Genomic DNA, 19,230 nt, shown 5'->3' on the forward strand with positions numbered 1-19,230 from the left:
AAGTGTGTCTGTGTGTGTGTGTAGGTGTGTAAGTGTGTGTGTGTAAGTGTGTGTGTGTGTGTGTGTTTGTAAGTGTGTCTGTGTAAGTGTGTGTGGGTGTAAGTGTGTCTGTGTGTGTGTAAGTGTGTCTTTGTATGTGGTGTGTGTGTGTGTAGGTGTGTAAGTGTGTGTGTAAGTGTGTCTGTTTAAGTGTGTGTGTGTGTGTGTAGGTGTGTAAGTGTGTGTGTTAGTGTGTGTGTCTGTGTGTGTGTGTGTGTGTGTGTGTGTGTCTGTGTGTGTGTGTGTGTGAGTTTCTGTGTGTGTGTGTGTGAGTTTCTGTGTGTGTGTGTGTTTGTGTGTGTGTGTGTGGATGTGTGTGTTTGTGAGTTTCTCTGTGTGTGCGTGTGTGTGTGTGTGTGTGTGTGTGTGTGTGTGTGTGTGTGTGTGTGTGTGTGTGGGTGGGTGTGTGTGTGTGTGTGTGTGCACAGTTGGAACTGAATGTGAGTTGTAGGCGGTGATGCTCCAGCTCCTCCTGTCACTTCAGTCGTGGACCACGTCGTGTTTCCTGTGTCCGGGAGCAGCTCGGAGCTCACAGCTGGATCTGCCCTCGGCTCGGTCACTATGCTGCCCAGGAGAGGAGCCTCACAACCCGGGTGAGTGTGGGTTAAACTCTCCCCTCTCTCCACGGGGGCCGCGAGTTGTCAAAGCATAGCAACGCTAAGTTAGCTGCAGCGCTAGCATGCTACTATGCTAGCACTGTTTGTGTGTGTGTGTGCGACGCGGCGGTAAATGTCTTTTAACTATTACCCGCGGGGTTAGTTTGGGTCTACGTCACAACCTGTTGTCAACTAGTCGCAGGTTTGTGGGTTAGTTAACTAAAGGGGTAAGTTTAGGTTTAAGTTCGAGGGGGGGGGGGGTGGGAGGTGGAGTTCAGCTACGTGTTGTTTGTAACTACACTGTTGTAGTTCATTAACAACGTTAGCACTGTGAGGCTAGCTGTGCTCGTTAGCTGAGGAACACAACGATCGTGAGTTTGCATTACAGGTGTTGCAAGTGTCAGGTGTGAGTTGTTGGTTGTTGTGCACCAGAGAACACACACAGACACACACACACAGACAGACACACACACACAGGGAGAAGTTCCAGCTGCTGCTACGTGTGAAACTGAAGGAGTTGCATCTCTTCCTCTTCTGACAGCAGCTGAAGGAGCAGCAGCCAGACGATCACACCCATGTCCGGCATCTGGGTGTGAAGGACCCGGGACAACATGTCTCTGTTGCTGATCTCCTTCCTCCTGCTCCTGCTCATCGGGATCGGGCTGCTATGTGTCATCTTCAGGTGAGACCCCTGGATAAGTCTCTGCAGGGAAGCTATGATTGTTGAAAGGACTCAGAGCAACATTGAGTTTGTTTAATCTAACTGGGATTTACCTTTTTTGTCTGGACAGATCTGAGATGTTTATTAGAAGATATTATCATATGAATAGTTGCTGCTGTCATTATTAACATCTCTACATCCATAATTATCACTCACCTTGTCTGTCAGAGCTTAAACCTGATGGTGCACAACTGTTCCTGGTCTCTCTCTCTCAGAATCAGAATCAGAAACAGAATCAGAATCAGAAAGGATTTATTGCCAAATAGGTTTACACCTACCTGGAATTTTCTTTGGTAAAAAGGTGCATACATTTAACATAAAGCATAAAAACACAATAAGTACTTCACACAAGAAAGAAATAACTGTATATAAAACAAATATATATACAGGACCTAAAAAATTAAATAAAGAGTAAAATGCAAAAACAGATATATATAAAAGTTAAATAAAAAGTAAAATGCAAAGCAGGAGATAAATGGGGGTGTGCAATATGCAATATACTGTTTTGTTATGTTATGTGTGTTAAAGGGACTCTTACCTTTGTTGCATTTTTACACTTTTTTTGGATAAGGTTAAATTAATATTAATAAGGTAATGACACTCTAAAATGCAAGACAGACCCACCAGGAGTAAAAACAAACAATTATTTCACTCTCATAATATTTAGTGAAAACTTCAACCAATAAAATTCTTCGGACCGAAGGACCTTATTGGGCCGACAGACCTGTCTGTTTGCTGCATGGACATGCAGGTTTTCCGTCTGCTTCTTGTGGCGCATTCGGGCCCGTCATCATATGTGAATGTAAATGTATATAACTTACCGAATCCATTGCTTTGGTAAACAAAAACTCACGTGCGTGCGCGGAGGCAGTAGCTTGTAAGTCTGCTTGTAAATAAAGTTTCTTCAAAAAAACACCGCGGATGGGAACGAGGGGGTGGGGCATTGGAGGAAGGCGGGATGATTTGAATGTGCTGTAATTCTCAAATGCAACAAAGGTAAGATTCCCTTTAATGTAACACAGAATTGAGACGTGGGTGCGGGATAAGAGTCCAAGTCAGGTCCTCTCCTCTCCTCTCTCTCTCCTTCAATCAATCAATCAATCAATCAATCAAATTGTATTTGTATAGCCCATATTCACAAATCACAATTTGTCTCGTAGAGCTTTAACATTGTGAGACATCCTCTGTTCCTAACCCTCAACAAGAGTAAGGAAAAACTACTACAAAAAAAAACCTTTAACAGGGTAAAAATACGTTGAAACCTCAGAGAGAGCCACATGTGAGGGATCCCTCTCCCAGGACGGACAGAAGTGCAATATATGTCAAGTGTAGGGAAACATCATCAAGGTAAAGGTTTTAGCAGCATTGATGAGGGTAAACATTTTGAAGGATAACTTCAATACGTCAAGCAGTCCGGCTGCAATCATAGTCCTTCTTTCCTCTTTTCCACCCATCTCTCCTCTTCCCCATTTTTCTCCACTCTCCCCATTAAGTCTGGTTCTAGAGGTTTCTTTCTCTCCACAGACGCCAAAGTGCTGCTCATTGTGGGAACTGTGGGGTTTCTTTAGTGTATTTGAGGTCTCGGAGTTGAATTTAATGTGTGTTTGTGTCTGTGTTGTTAGGTGGCTCATATGCACCCTGGCTGTGCGATTCTTCCAGACAGCACTCCACGCGGAGCTAAAGATCAAATCAATCGGTCTGTTTTCTCTCCAAGGAGTTAGTATCCAGTTTCACCCCCATCATACTCTGGTAAGACACTGTGTTTACATGACATTTATGTCCTGAGCTCAGCTCATACGGTTCGTCTGATCCCACGTCAGGGGTACATGTGTGTGCACTTTCCCATAATATATCAAGGGACATTTTTGTATGACTTGGTGAGCTACAGTTGTGTGTGTGTGATTCTTTTTATGGCAGGAAATTGACAGAATATGGATTTCAAGTAAACTTCTAAACCAGGATTTGCCGTAAGTTTCACTGTTTATGTAAATTATTTTCTCATTACTTATTTGAGATTTTACGTCTATTATTTACCACGTTTATGTGTGTTTGTGTGTTTTTCAGGAGATACCTGGCATTATGTGTCGGTGAAACCAGAGTGAGGTTTGACCTGCAAGCACCACTGGGCCCTCTGGTGAAGAAGAGCCATGGAAAAAAGTCCGGGAGGCTTTCAGTCAGCCCGACAACGCTCCGCTTCCTGTCACAAGTATGGAGCCTCACTGACGGTCAAGTCTTTCTCTAAACTGATTTGTAAACGACATCTAATTTTCTGTTTTGTGTTCTCAGCTGCTGTCGTTCCACATCAGCTCCATCAATGTGATGGTGCTGAACCTTGCACTGTCAGAGTCTCTGTGGCACATGACTTTAACAGGCCTCACCTTGTTACTTGACCACCAGAGTAAACGGTAATTGCATCTTTTTTCTGTTTGTTGTCTCTGTGGACCACATTCATTTCATTTTGAAAGAATTGTCAGAGCAGGGAAGTTGCTACACATTCATTTCATCTAATCTTTCTTGCAGGTTAGCGTGGGACTTCTCAGTCGGGCAGCTCAGCAGTAAAGTGCTTAAAAGCAGTCAACGGGTGAGCTATGTTAGTGCCTGGCAAATATAAGTTTCAGGTTGAACGCATTTGACTAACGTGCTCTCCACTGTAGGACATATGTTTGGCTGAAGTGGCCTTGAGCCTGCTGCTGTCTGGAGATGTGAGTCTACCAGACATGAAGCCAGGTTTCCTGTCTCTGAATGTGAGGACCCTCATCGCAGAGCTGCACGAGGGACTGTTCCTAAGCCAACTCCTGCTTCCCCCATCTCCCTCAAGGAGTGTTGACGATGCATCAGGTGAGCAAGTGCAGGGTGTGAGCTGTCAAAGGTTAAAATACTACAGGTTAATAACAATCAAGCATTTGATATGCTTGATACGCTCCGAGTTAGTAGCCACAAGGTCATATCATACAGGTCTGTTTGACCTTTGTAGGTGTTTGAATGTCTACATGTTTAATGATAAATAGATAAGCTTTAACCTGCAAAGTTAAATAAAGCAGTAATTACACAATTATTTAAATAGCAAGAAAAAGTGTAAGTGTGTTTGTGTGTGTTATTTTATCATCTCTTGAAATGTTTTTGTTACCAGTAGCACAGACATGGTTAAGTTTAGCAGTAGTGCTCATATAAATACACATTAACAGTCACAAGGGAAAAGGAGGAGATGACACATAAACTCAGTCTGGTATTTTCATGAAAATATTTTGGGATTATGAGAAACCTAAGAAGCACCATTTCCAGTAACTTTTGACCACAATTCCCAGGATACTTACTGGGATATAATATTTTTTATAGGCACAATTGAGCCAATTAAAAGCTGCCTCATTTCTGCCATTTCAGACAGACGATACGTTGAGTGCAATACATTTACTCTAGTGAAGTCTAAATGATGATACACATTGCTAGCTATCCCCCAAAATAATTGGATTAATGTATTGTACCTTGTTTTTAACTATTAAACATATTTATTTGGCTGGTATTCCTGTTATTATACATGATACTACATACAGAATATGTAATAATGCCATTCAATTATTAATTGTAATACTTTTCCCTTTTAGAGATGGAAACTACCAAGTTCATCCAAACTGAGGCTGTGGAGCGGGTTCATCAGCTGATTCCTCACACTGTCAATTTGGAATTTGATAACACGAATGTAACCCTGTCTATGCAAAGCCAGAAAAGGTGAGTCAGTCTTTTACCATCTGCTGCCTGCACATATTATTCTGTACATTTTGATTTCCCTAGTTATGACTTTTTCCCATCTGCACAGACACCTGAACTGGACCCTGAAGTCTCTAAAGGTTTCCTATGGACGTGACGATGAGCAGCTTCCTCTTAAAAGCTTCAGTCCTGAGCTGAGCTTTCCCCAGAGCAGCCTGGAGCTCGTTCTAGAGGGTAAGTGGACAGCTGGGCACCAGACGTAACGCAGGGAGACTTTGATGGAGGAAAAAGCTATGAATAACATGTCCTTTTCTTTTTTTTCTTTTTTAATTGGCAGATGGACTTCTCCTCTCTCAGAGCCGGCAAAGAATCCTTTGTTTGAACTCTCTGAAGACAGCCCTGCAGGTTAAGAGGATGCTTGACGTTTAAATTGTCTGGTGAAAGCTTCGTAAATGTGTGACTCATAATTGTCACTCATGGTTCTTTTGTTTTTATACATTTAGGTTACCTCAGTTGACATCTCAGGGTCATTCACAGTAAACACTTGCATCATCCACTACCGTCACCAGGAGTTCTCCCATTGGCTGAATCTATTTCCATGGGAACAGCTAATTCACAGGAAAGCAGCAAACAAAAAAAGGTAATTTTCAAAGGCAAAACATAAAGTCATAGTTTGCTTTGTTGTAATAAATCTTTGGGAAAAGTATAACCACACATTTTCTGTGGCGTCCTTCAAAGTTTACTGGAATGATTGAGTCTATATTCTGCATATATATTCTATATGATATCTATATTCACCACTTTGCTTAAATCTCCCACTGCAATGGAAATAATATTTTAACATCTTTTGCTATCTTCTTTTTCTTATCCACGTGTTTTGTCTGTGTGTGTGTGTGCATCACTCATTGTGTATTATTTGTCCCATCATTTTATTCTATTGTTTAGTCCATTAGATTATTTGCCCACCCTCCTTTCCCTCAGGCGCCTCCCTCACCTGGATGCTCCTGTGATGATCACTTCCTCTGTGTCGAACGTTAATGTGTCCGTTCAGCTGGGAGACACAACGCCTTTTGCCCTTGGCTTCCTGTCTGCCAGTGCAGGTACAGTTAAGACTTCCACACACTTCACACATGAGAGCACACACAAAGGCAGGTGAACATCACATGATATTGCGTTGAAGTATAACCTGAACACAGTGTGATAAGCAGTAGCACTTCATTACTTAACATCATGTGCAAGTCCTGCACTGTTATGACAACAAATCTTCCTTCAATAAATCTTCATGGTTTTTATTCTGCAGGCAAGTTTTCAACCTTTTCCAAACAAACTCAATTAGATAAGGCTCTTTGTTCGAGTGCCTTTTAAAAGTTACTTATTAACTTATTCTCCTTTTACCGCTGTTGACTTTTCACAGCTTTGTGATTCAGAACGACTTCAATCACTAGACTGCATCAAATTCAAATGTTTTTAATCCAGGTAGTTTTGTGATATGTATTCTCTCCATGTCTGCAGAACTGCAACATCTTCTCGACATTAAAGTTGACAAAGAGAGTCTGGAGCCCCAGAATGTTCACCAGCGTGCGTCACTGTCACTGGACAACTTCTGGTGGAGGGTGGGCCAAGGGTCTCACATCCAACAAGCCCCCCACCCTCCTGGTAAACATGTGTGGGGAGAGGCCCTCATTCTAGACTCACTCAGTCTTCAGGTAAGAAACCAAAATATTTAGAAGTCTCAAGAGACTTGTTTTGTTTTCATTGCAGTGACTCTTCAGATTCATTGTAACAGTTTCTAAATGCATAAGCAAAGGTGCCAACTGTATATCCCTATATATTTACACTGCTACGTCATAGTGTTTTGTCAGCTACTTTCTCTTTCTATTTCCTCTAATTTCCTATAATTCTTTTACATCCCCAAACTCAAATAAGATGAAAAACATTTACTATTGACAGACATGATCCATAATGTTCATGTATTTTTAATCCCTCCTACTTCTAGGGGAGTTTAAACCGACCCCACATGGATCCGGGTAGCCAGTCTCCGAGTCTGAGCGTGGAATCCAAACTGAAAGGGCTTCAAGTGGAGCTTTCAGAGACATGTGCACTGTGTCTGTCTCGCCTGCTGTCCCTCATATGTTACCCTGGTGATGCTGGGCCACAGCTGCCAGATGTGGCGTTAGGGACTCCCTCTACTGATGAAACTGTCCAACGCATCCCATCCTCACAGCTACACCTGCTTTTTAAACTGGACTGCTGCCTGGAGGATGTTAATGTGTTCACATTCTCGAATCTGGCGGGTAAGAAGTTTCTTACTGAGAGTGTTTTGGATAAACATAGGTGTAGTGTATTAGATGGTGGTTTGCCTGAAAAGACAGGTCCTAATTCTACTATTTATATACATCTTCTTTAATGAGTACAAGGCAGACATTGATGTGACTGCTGTAGAGCTCAGGCTATTAATAGACTATTACCAACTTCTAGTTTGTGACTTGTGTGACACTTAAGTGATTGTTGCAATGTTGAAATATATCATAAACAATGAGCAATGAATTTGAAAGAAAAGATTCAAAATTACAATTGAAAAGGACTTTCTTCTTACAAATGTCCCTGTATGTTTTCACTATCTTACGCAAAAATTCTCTGCTGGCGTTGGATCATCACTGATCTCTTTTTTTCTTGTGTTTCCTTTAGGAGCTGTGTCTTTGCGGATGGACACTGTTGGAGTCTTGAGCACTGCAGAGAGCTCCACCGTGTCTCTACAGGACGTGAGTTTATCTGTGGTCAAAACACTTGCAGAGAACATGGAAACATGTTGCCCTGCCTCGCAGACCCCCCACCCTGTGTTCAAACTCTCCACGATAACCTTCTGCTACCACGTCACCACCCACACCTTACAGGTAATCACATCTTTTGAAGTTTTAATTCTGTGGACTAAAATAATAGGTAAGTCAATGTTAATTTTTTTTGTCATGTCTCAATCAGGTTCAAAGTGAAGAAGAGCTCACTGGTGAATGGACGCCACCAGACCACATGGTCTTATATCAGCACATGACCGAAGCTCAGGCTTGTTGGCGGATGCTCTGTGGAGAGAAGGAAGAGGACGCTGCAGTCACACCTACAGAGTCTAAAGTGGTGTCCGGCCAAAGAAGAGGACTGTGTGTGCGTGTTGAACTGGGTGTTACACGTTTGACTGCCCATGTTAGTGAAGAGAACTACATCCTCCTGCACACAGAGGGCCTCTCAGTCTCCAAGCATGCAGGCTCCATGCAAATACGCTCACCTTCATTGACCTTCAACTTTGATGGCAACGACATCGTCTTCTTTAAAGATCTAGATGTGGAGACACACGAAGAGCTGAATGAGATGCAGCTGCACAGAAAAACGTTCCCTTTCCTCATCACTCCTCACAACCCAGTCTGGGTTCTCACGTGTCCTGCGTTGACTGTCGAGTTCCCGTACCAGTACAATTTCTCAGACACCTTCGACAAAGCCATCAGTGTGCAGAAGTGGTTGAAGACTCTCCATCGCTCCCCGGGCCAGGCATCTGCCGTCCAACATCTTCCTCCGGACCTGGTGTTCAAAATCAGCCAGTTCTCGTTTGTCTTCCTGGATGACGTCTTTGAAATCAAGCTGCGAGACAACTACGAGCTGATGAAGGACGAGAGTAAGGAAAGTGCAAAGCGTCTGCATCTTCTAGATAAGAAGGTGGCAGATCTTCGCAAGCAGCATGGAGAACTTCTGCCTGCCCGAAAAATAGAAGAGCTGTATAGTTCACTGGAGAAAAAGCACATCGAGATCTACATCCAGCGCTCACGCCGCCTCTACGCAAACACACCCATGAGGAAGTCCCTGCTGACGTGGACTGTGTCAGACTTGGAGCTGGTTGCCCTGGCTGATGAGTCTCTTCATGGACCTGAAAGGGTGAGAGAGCAACTGAGGGACATTGATAAGATCAGTCCCTTCCCCAGAGAAGGACTCCCCCTGGTGGTCCAGTGGTGCCGTGCAATCAAGTTTAAACTGACAGCATATTTGGGTAAGAATAAACTGGAAGATATTTACTTTAAACCCTTTTATAGTGTCATGTTAACACAGCATAGGCAAAATGATTTTGACTTCTTTGCTGTCATTACCTTGTGCCAGTGAGGATTCGAGACTTCCCTCGCTACCTGTTTGAGATCCGGGACTGGGAGCTCTCAGGGCGTCTGATCGGGACAGAGCAGGACGGACAGGCGAGAGCTCGTCGCAAAGAGATTGTCCCACTCGGTCAACCATGGGGAGATGTAACAGTCCAAAGGAATATGCCACCACTCAAGTTCTACTATGATTTCAAATGTGAGTTATGGGTATAAACTTTGCGGAAGTTTGCTATCACTACCCCTGAACTCTTCATCCCTCTCTTCATTGTGCCTGATTTGAATGTGCTGTATCTGCTCATGACTGAAACAATCGTTAAAAAGAAGAAGTGAATAATCATTTTGACATCATCATAGGAAAAACACTGGTGTAAATAAACGTTAATGTCTCCCATTGAATCTTTTTACAGCAAACATCTCTCTCTACACGATCGTATGGGGGCCATGTTGGGACCCGGCTTGGACTTTGATCGGCCAGTCAGTCGACCTCCTGACCAAACCCACAGCCGATCCCTCGCCACCCTTGGCTTGGTGGGACAAAAGTCGTCTCCTGATGCACGGACACTGGGAAATGGACATTGATCAGGCGAATCTTCACCAACTGGCGACAGAGGTAAAACACCGGACATCTATAAAATAAAATTGTATGACAAAATATACCTTCATTTACTTTCCTTTGTTTACATGTGATCATTTAACACACTCTTTGTTTTTATTTACATATATTTTGAGCTGTGAAGTGCTAAACATATAATGTTTCACTGTGTGCTCAAAAATAATATTGAGTCACATTTTTGCAGGACCCTTACAACACAACAGAAAACTTGCACTGGGAATGGAATAAGGTCAACTATGACTGGAACCCTGGACAGTTTGTTTTTAAAGGAGACTTGGATGTGAATGTCAGGACAGCATCAAAGTAAGTGGAGACATCAGAGGTTGAGTTAAATGCAACTTTTACCTCAATTTGTATAGAATCCTTCACTAATTAAAGGTTTTTCTTTCCATACCAGGTATGATGACATTTGTTTTCTACGTCTACCCAACCTGTGTATGACCCTTGACCTCCAATGGCTTTGTCATGGAAACCCCCATGACCACCACGGTGTAATGGTCTGCTGTGCCGATAATGTTGCAGACGTGACCTCAGGACAAGCTCATGACTCCTACAGAGCCCTTCGCTCTGAAAACCTCAACCTCTCAATCACCATGGACCTTAACCAGCACTGTGGCACAGGTAAATGTCACTCTATCATACAGGGAAACAACAGGTCTTTAGAAGCCTGGAATTTATTTTGGTGACCAGTGGTTAAGCCCACTGCACTGAAAATAAGTATAGTATATGTATCGTGGTGTAGAAGTTATATTTTATCTTTGCAGAACCGTGTCAGCCCAGAATCCTGCTGTACAGCAGCACTCTGCGCTGGATGCAGAACTTCTGGGCCACCTGGACCGGTGTATCCCGACCAATCTGCAGAGGGAAGCTCTTCCACAGTCTTAGGCCGATCCGAAAGAAGCTTGGGCAGCACTACAAACAGATGTCCTACACAGCCGCCTTCCCACAACTACAAGCAAGTGTTTTTAGGCTTCCCTCCAGTAGCCCAATGAAAAATTGCATTCAGTCATTTTAACGCAGGACATCATGTGCTTTGGGTATTTAATCCATATTGTGTATATTTCAGGTGCATTACTGGGCATCCTTTGCTCAGCAGAGAGGAATTCAGGTGGAATGTAGCAAAGGCCATGTCTTCACTCGAGGGGCACAGAGACTTATTCCTCAAGGTAAAGATGATGAAGAGATTCAGGAAGATCAGGTTGTTTAAACAGATGTCGCAGATGAGACCAGCAGTGCTTGAAGTGGTTTGTGTATTTATAATATGGATGTATGTGTGTTTGTTTGTGTTATCTCAGCCGGCACTGTGATGAGGAGGCTGATCTCTGAATGGAATGTGACTCAGATGGTCAGTGAGCTCTCAAACATGACGGTTCACCTGATGGCCTCCACCTGGGATGAGACGGCCGACCACCAGATCAACGCCCAGGTGAAGAAAACTCACCTGTTCAGCCTGTCGTCCCTGAGCTACCAGCGACAGAGCAACCGCATGGAGGAGGTAAAAGCCGCTAATGATTTCTCACATTTAAACCTATTCTACACTGCCTGTATATATTAATAATCAACATCTTTCATGTTCCTGACAGGAGGTGAACCAGAAGGATGAGACAAATAATTCGTACGCTCACAAACTGCGGCTGGTCGACCTCCGTGCTTCGTGGACGACCACCAACAGGAACATAGCGTTTGCCCTGTACGACGGTTACAAAAAGGCATCTGTGCTGAAGAGAAATCTCTCCACTGAGGCTTTGAAGGGTCTAAGGATTGACACACAGCTACAGACCAAAAAACTCAAACGCACTCCTTCCAACTACTCTCCCACCACAGCTCCCACAACACCAGTTACGCCCACAGTCGCTCGGGCAGAGAAGACTCAAAATGAAGGTGAGGAAATCACTTGAACGGGAAAACAGCAGAGTAATTTGAAAAGTCTGTTAAGCTCTTCTTTTTCCACCTCATTCTCTAGGAACATCGATGCTCCAGAAGCTCATCGAGGAAACCGATAAGTTTGTGGTGTTTTCAGAGGAGGACTCGGGTGTCAGCGACCAACTGTGTGGCATCGCAGCCTGTCAGACCGACGACGTCTACAACCGCAACTGGTTCATTGAATTAGTCAACTGTCAGGTAGTTTAATTTCTGTAATTTGTTCTGTAATTGAAGGATCACAAGCTAGAGTTCTTCTTTCTCCAGACCTGGTGATTTGAATGAAGCTTTATTTATCAGAATAATCCAGTGTTTTAATCCACCTCTACTTTGCTTTACCCAGATGATGATGCGAGGCACAGAGACAGCCGGCTGTGTCTTGGTGTCTGCAGCAAAAGCTCAGCTTCTACAGTGTGAGCACCATCCTGCCTGGTACAATGACACCCTGAAGCAGAAGACCACCTGGACCTGTCTGCTGGACGGCATGCAGTACTTTGCCACCATGGAGCCAAACCCATCCGAGCAAGAGGACAGGCAGCTGTGGCTGGAGGTACGCATGGCTCTAACCTGGTATCAGGGTGTTTTTAAAGATGTAACTTAAATTGTGCTGTGCTCTCTTCAATTTGCCCTTATTGTCTTATGTCGTGTTCAGGTGAAAAACATCGAGGAACACCGGCAGCGTAACCTGGACTCGGTGTTGGAGCTGATGGAGAGTGGCCAGGCTGTGGGAGGAATGGTTTGCACCACCACAGGTATTCACAATAATATTTCTTTCTTAGTACACAGTCTTTGAAATGTTACAGAATATACAAATACAGCTGTAAAAATAACTGCCTGCCACATCTATTGTTTTCATTGTATACCTGCACACTGATTTGGATTCACTGAATTGTTGTTTACTGTGACACTTGTCCATTTTCATTAACTGTAGATTGGAACCAGCCGGCTCAAGTGAATGAAGCTCAGCAGGTTCAGCGCATCATCTCTCGCTGTAGCTGCCGGATGCACTACATCAGCTACAGTCACGACATCAACCCGGAGCTGGCCACGCAGATCAAACCACCAGAGCTGGGGAATAACCATGAGAAAGAGGACCTGCTAAAAAAACAGGCTGGTATGTTTCGAGTGCATTTGGTTTCTTGTGGGGAAAAAAGGAAAGACCCCATTTTTTTTCAGAGAGGAATCTTGCACGAATTCTAATGTAGAAGGAAAATGAGATTGTCACTGTTATTATGCATTAGGTCTAAAAATAATTATTTTTTCCAGGGGCTGTGGACACCTTCACCCTCATTCACCATGATCTTGAGATATCCACTAACCCTGTTCAGTACGCTATGATCCTGGACATTGTCAACAACCTGTTGTTACACGTGGAGCCAAGACGCAAAGTAGGCTTGACCGTCAGTTGTCGTATCATCCAGATGTATAGAAGATTTCTATGTCTTTACCAGTGTTTCAGTTTCGCTCATTGTGTGTTTTTTATCCCCTGCTCATGGTGTCCAGGAGCACAGTGAGAAAAAGCAGCGAGTCCGTTTCCAGCTGGAAATTTCGAGTAACCCAGAGGAGCAGCGCAGCAGCATTCTGCATCTCCAGGAGGCGGTGAGGCAGCATCTCGCTCAGATCCGACGCCTTGAGAAGCAGATTTACTCCAACATCAGGGTGAGCATTTAGCTAAAAAAGTAAATGAGCAGAACAGTTCGGACAGTTTGACAGCTAAGCATTATTGTGAAGAACCTGGGTATGAAATCTCAAACAAATACGTTAAAAATTCCACCAGGTCTGCACTTAAATAAGCATGTGTTTTCCCTCTTCATCCTGCAGGCACAACCCGAGGAGCTGAGCGGTGATGAACTGATGGAGATCAACACCCGACTACAGAACCAGCTCAACCAGGAGAAGAATGACATGCAGATGAAGAGTGAAGAGCTCAACATTCTTATCAGGTCTCACATCAGCGCTCATACACATTCACTGCTGTAGAGATGTGGAACACATGTAAAACAACACACATTTTCTTTCCTCCAGGTGTTTTAAGGACTTCCAGCTGCAACGTGCAAACAAGCTGGAGCTGCGTAAGCCCCCAGAGGATGTGAGTGTGGTGAGGAGAACCGAGTTCTACTTTGCTCAGGCCCGCTGGTGTTTGACTGAAGAGGACGGGCAGCTTGGTATCGCTGAGCTGGAGCTGCAGAGATTCATGTACAGCAAGGTGGGCTCAGCAAACAGCTACAGCAGAAACAAGAAACATGAGATTTTCATATATCATTATTGATGTTCACCACTGTTGTGAATACTTTGTCCTCACAGCTAAACAAGTCTGATGACACGGCCGAGCATCTTTTGGAGCTTGGGTGGTTCACAATGAACAACCTGTTGCCCAATGCAGCATACAAGGTAAATAACTTAATGATAATAAATACATCTTTTAAAGTCCAAACGTGTATGAAAAGACCCAAAATGATCACTGTATGCAGATCACTTGATCACTATAACCAAATTATTTAAACATAATTTGTATAGGAACAATTCTCTCCCTAGCTTTTTGATCCATAGAAACAGTTGATCACTATATCCGTGATCACTATAACAGGTTTCCAGTGAATAATCATTTTTTATATTTATTTATCGAGGTTGGAGTTTTCAGTGGTTTTGTCCTGGACTGCATTTCATTGGTATTGCTCATGTTTATAAAACATTACAAAATCTACCTTCGGTTCAACACCACTGAAAACTACAATTTCAATAATAAACATACATGTACAGTTAAATTGACACCTCTCTGACGGTGTCAATCAAAATTGATTGCATTACATTTCTCAGATGTAGATAAAACAAACGTGCCGTATATATATGTGCAAAATAGCTGAAAATGCAGTGTTAACTCACATTTGACTCTCTGCCTGGTTTCCTCTGTGCAGCGTGTGAGGGTATGTACACTGTTGGTACGGGGACAAGACTGTGATGTCTGTGTCGACTCCATCTTGTGTGTACAGATGGGATCACTCTTTCATATTTAGTGTTGCATGCAGGGATTCATTGATGCATGTGCGAACAAGGCCTCATTACAAGTGCACTCACAACATCATAGTTGTTTTTCCATTCTGTTCTTTTTATCTTTAATTATTTGTGGTTGTGAAATCGTTTTTCTCCAAAAGGTACACCAAGCTAGAATATGCACGAACCAGATTGCACTCATTCATAGACATCACCTAATTATGCCTGATTGTTTTCATCAAGATCCATGAATTATTCCCTGGGAAATCAGTGACAATAACGTTAAAGACGGGGGGGGGAATCAACGCCCAAATTGAATGCGTTTCCTCGGCGCATGTCTCAAAGGAAGATTTTACAAGGACCAGCAACTAGAGCTTCTGATATGATGATGCTGAAGATAAAAACTCTTTTGTATTTCTAGGTCGTGCTTCGTCCTCAGAGTAACTGTCAGTCAGGACGCCAGTTTGCCCTGCGTATCTTCAGTAAAGTGCGCCCCCCAGTGGGTGGAATCTCAGTGAAGGAACATTTTGAGGTGAGGAATTTCACACGCAGCTAATCTGAAATGTGTAGATTGTATTTGAATGATTCTTCTCTTCTAATGATCAAAACCTTTTCATCATCAGGTGAATGTGGTGCCGCTCACCATCCAGCTGATGTACCAGTTCTTCAAAAGAATGATGGGATTTTTCTTCCCTGGAAGAAATGTAGAGGAGGAGGAGGTCACCGATGAGGAAGACAAATTCAGATTGGTTACAACTGGTATGGTTTTATCAACAGTGGAATTATGACTCAAGTAAACTGTGTGTCATCACAAGCCTGCAGACTGGTGTGTGTTTGGTGTTGAAGTGCTCTTAACAGTGTTATGTCATGCTGTAGCTTTGTCTGTGACCTTGAGAGTTGTGTGAGAGGTCCAGAGGCAGTTTAAGGTGTAGGGTGCAGAGTCACCCAAAGGCCACAGTGCTGATGTCCATGCGGTCTGTGTCACAGGTATCACTGTCAAGGCTCGACAGTCGTCAGAGGACACCATGGGCGCCATGGGCCCCAGCAAAGGTGTCACCCAGGGACTGAACCGCTCTGCTGGGGTCAGGAGGTCATTCAGGAAACCTCCAGAGGTAGTCATGCGTTATTTGGTTCATTGTGTTTAGCTCCAACAACACAAAATGAAGGATAATGTTTTGTTTTTTTATGCTTTATTTTTTGTAGCTTTAGTTACAAAACAAATGTATAATAAAATAAAAAAGAACAGTTTTCACCTTTCTATTACACATACAATTATTGCATTGACGCATTAGAGAAGGAGGCTATAAATAATAATTCAAGAATTTTAAGAATTCAGAGCAATGTAAACTACATGTAGGAAAAAAACTGATAGAGGATATTATTCTTCCTCAAAAATAAATAATTTTATATTCCTCCCACCAGCACCCTGTTGATGACATTGACAAAATGAAGGAGCGAGCTGCTATGAACAACTCCTTCATCTACGTCAAGATTCCACAAGTGCCCCTCTGTGTCAGCTACAAGGTGGGTTCCTCTGCGCAGCATCAGTTACTGGGGGTTACTCACACACATCTTACAGAGCAGGGCAGATGTTGAGCTGAATTCTGCCTCCCTGCTGAGGAAGGTAAAAACGTTATGGATGTGAGATGAGAATAAGTGATCGGGGGCCAAGAGCACATCTCTACAATGAAGCTACAACAAAACAAGAAGTTGTGTTGTATGTAAAAAAAAACTGTGACAAGACAAATATGTGTTCGTTGTTGAATTCCCTTTCTGATTTAAGTCAAGACTTTTTCTTATCCCAGTTAGATCATGGTTTAATGTTAAATCCCTGTTTTATTCTGAAATGTTCGTGTTCCTCAGGGAGAAAAGAGCAGCGTTGACTGGAAGGACCTGAACCTGGTTCTGCCTTGTTTGGAGTATCACAACAACACCTGGACGTGGCTCGACTTTGCCATGGCTGTGAAAAGAGACAGCCGCAAAGCTCTTGTAGCACAGGTACACAAAACTGTTTTCTGGATCCCCCTCTACCCTCTAGTTTAAAACCACATGATCTGTTATTTAAGATTTAATATCAGTGTAATGTTTTCAGTTATTTTATTTGCCATTGCCTAGAATGACTAGGAGGAGGACACTGAAAAAACTTTTATTAAGAAAGTCGTCTCTTTTGCTTCCTCTTGCCCAGATGATAAAAGAGAAGCTGCGTTTGAAGCCGGCCGCGGGCTCGGACCAGCGGGGGAAAGCGTCTGAGGGGAAGTCAGACAACAGCCTGCAGCAGCAGGAGGAGGACGAGAAGGCGCGGCTCCTCATCGGCCTCAGCGCTGGAGACAAGAGCTCCAGTAAAAAGAGTATCTTCAGTCGACGCAAGTGAACCAACAAACACTCCACACGTTTCACACCGAGCCTGAGCTCAACTGGACGAGCCACCACGGATCCTCAGTGCAGGGGCCAGGTGTAAAAACCGACCTGGTTAGGGTCAGAATATCAGCCCGTCTCTTTGAATCACAAGGAAAAGGGAGTGGAGCATTTCAAACTGTTATTGAGAATAGTTTACTGTATCATATGAGCCTGCTGAAGTTAAAGACTTTTATTTTTCACTCCTGAGATTTGAATTTATGCCCAAAATCCCTGAAAGGGAACTCAGCACCAGGAGTAACACGGTGCCATTTTGACCAAATATATTATCTTATCTTCTTTATTTGTGCTCCATCGAAAGTCTCTGCATTTCAAACACTCTGCAACTTTGAAACTAGTGACCCCTCAGTTTGCAGTGAATGTAGCGGGGGAAGATCTACAGTGTGTAAGTAGCACTTCACTGTTACTGCTCCTCTGCTTCTGTAATACTGAGAGCAACTGGTCCTGCTGGTTCAGGAACTGACGCTAGCTCACGTCTGGGGGAGTAACTAGGACTCTACTGAAAGCACCTTCATCGCTGTCAGCTGTAAAACTTAGACCTGAAATGTCATAAATAAATATATAAATATGTTTTAATAAAGCTTATAGAGGTTGCTCGAGGCTGAATGACTGTCTCAGACACGAAGGCCTTTTCCCATCGAAGAAACCCCCTCAGCTCGCTGTCTGACTGTAACCTCATCTCAGTGCAATACATCCGAACAGCAGCTGAAACGTTTTCCTGTCGTACCGCGCGGTGCTCAGTGTGATGGTTTCGTGGCAAACAGAAATATGCTGCCGCTAATCGCTGAGTGTATGTTTTTGTAATTTTGTCACTAAAGCACTTTTTATGCAAAGTATTTTGATATTTTTGTAATTATGGTTGTTTTGCGTTAAATTACTTGTCTAACTGCGCTGCTAAGCTTTGTTTATTTCACTCACATTTCTATTAAGAAGAAGAAAATATGCGCTAAACATTTCAATGAAAAAAGGAGGATATCACATGTTTCTATCGGCTCTGTGGCTTATTGTTTCTCTGTCAATAAAAGTGTTCTAGTCTCTCAGTGTGTGTTGGAGTTTTTTGTGCAGAATCAAAATAAAGGGACTGTTCTGTGAGTTTTAATAAATGTAAGTCCTAGTAATAAAGTCCTGGTGTCATAGTTGGACTCTCTCCTGTCCTGTCCCTCTGTCCTGCCCCCCTCTGCTCCCACAGTATAGTCACTGTTGTAGAGCCATAGATCCTCCAGTATGATCATAAATATCTGCACTGGATAATAAGGAGGTACACTGCAATCTAATGAGGGCGCCGGGTGAAGCTCACATCTGCAGTAGCTGCACAAGTTTTCAGTGTTTTTACCATCTATTTATTTATATCCATCCATTATTTAGGTGAAGTTCATGATTCTTATTTTTTCTGTAAATGGATTTTAGAAGAACTTGCCGAGTGTTTTGCTGTTATCCAGGTCACCTTCTAGTGTCTGACTTCACTCTCCCACGTCGCCTGAAACGAGGAGGACGAGCGTTTACAATATGTGGGACGCTTCAGTACAAGTGTTTCTCTCTGGAGAATAATCTCACTGAAAGGAAGTTATCGTTTGTGGCCGATGGAGCTCCAGTGTCTTCCCTGGACTGGTTCGCTGTGGTTTGTTTGGTTTTTCTCTTGTTATAAAAAGAACATTGATGAAACAACACAGATTAAACGATATAATAAATCAAGATTAGGACAATTAATGAGAATCTGAGGGGACAAGAAAGTAGTTTTATTTTTTATTCTGTATTGATTGTATTGAAGCTGCGTCTTTGCCTATTACTGCATCACTGTCAGAGCCCCACCTGTGTTTTGCTCCCATCGGAGCCAGTTGACCCAGTTCTGAACGTGATGCAGCTGTGATGTGATTTACATAAAACTGTTTGTGTTCTCAGAGGCTTTTTCTCCAGAAGCACATGTGTTGTATCTTGTTTTCCTTTAGACACACGTCTGATTCCTGCTTTTTATTGTTCTTTTGATGTATTAATCGTCTTGTTTCCAGTTTGGTCTCAACAGCTCCTGTGGGGGTCTCTGTTGTTGTCACTGGTTACAGGAGAGGTGACTGCACATTAAATATCTTTCAGCTGTTCTTA

General features: G+C 43.2%; 1 protein-coding gene across 2 annotated transcripts; it reads left to right on the forward strand.

Annotated features, from left to right (window-relative positions):
- Positions 1-504: 504 nt before the first annotated feature.
- On the forward strand, positions 505-18,173 carry LOC133003130 (bridge-like lipid transfer protein family member 2). 2 transcript variants are annotated; one of them, XM_061072741.1, is made up of 40 exons: positions 505-632; positions 1,177-1,317; positions 2,979-3,105; positions 3,274-3,323; positions 3,421-3,562; positions 3,643-3,761; positions 3,877-3,937; positions 4,011-4,194; positions 4,959-5,082; positions 5,171-5,295; positions 5,399-5,466; positions 5,565-5,701; positions 6,043-6,161; positions 6,574-6,767; positions 7,058-7,355; positions 7,750-7,955; positions 8,041-9,091; positions 9,199-9,390; positions 9,602-9,804; positions 9,992-10,110; positions 10,205-10,428; positions 10,572-10,762; positions 10,874-10,973; positions 11,103-11,302; positions 11,391-11,688; positions 11,771-11,928; positions 12,071-12,277; positions 12,380-12,479; positions 12,659-12,841; positions 12,994-13,115; positions 13,231-13,386; positions 13,549-13,670; positions 13,753-13,933; positions 14,032-14,118; positions 15,140-15,250; positions 15,342-15,477; positions 15,706-15,830; positions 16,141-16,242; positions 16,582-16,716; positions 16,904-18,173. In XM_061072741.1, exons 2-40 carry the CDS (start codon positions 1,247-1,249, stop codon positions 17,087-17,089), a joined length of 6,714 nt encoding a protein of 2,237 aa, XP_060928724.1. In that variant the 5' UTR covers positions 505-632; positions 1,177-1,246; the 3' UTR covers positions 17,090-18,173. The 2 variants fall into 2 exon arrangements, with proteins under 2 accessions (XP_060928724.1, XP_060928725.1); XM_061072742.1 differs by having other exon boundaries at positions 1,180-1,317.
- Positions 18,174-19,230: the final 1,057 nt, after the last annotated feature.

Source organism: Limanda limanda, chromosome 6, assembly GCF_963576545.1.
Source record: "Limanda limanda chromosome 6, fLimLim1.1, whole genome shotgun sequence".
Taxonomy (NCBI): Eukaryota; Metazoa; Chordata; class Actinopteri; order Pleuronectiformes; family Pleuronectidae; genus Limanda; species Limanda limanda.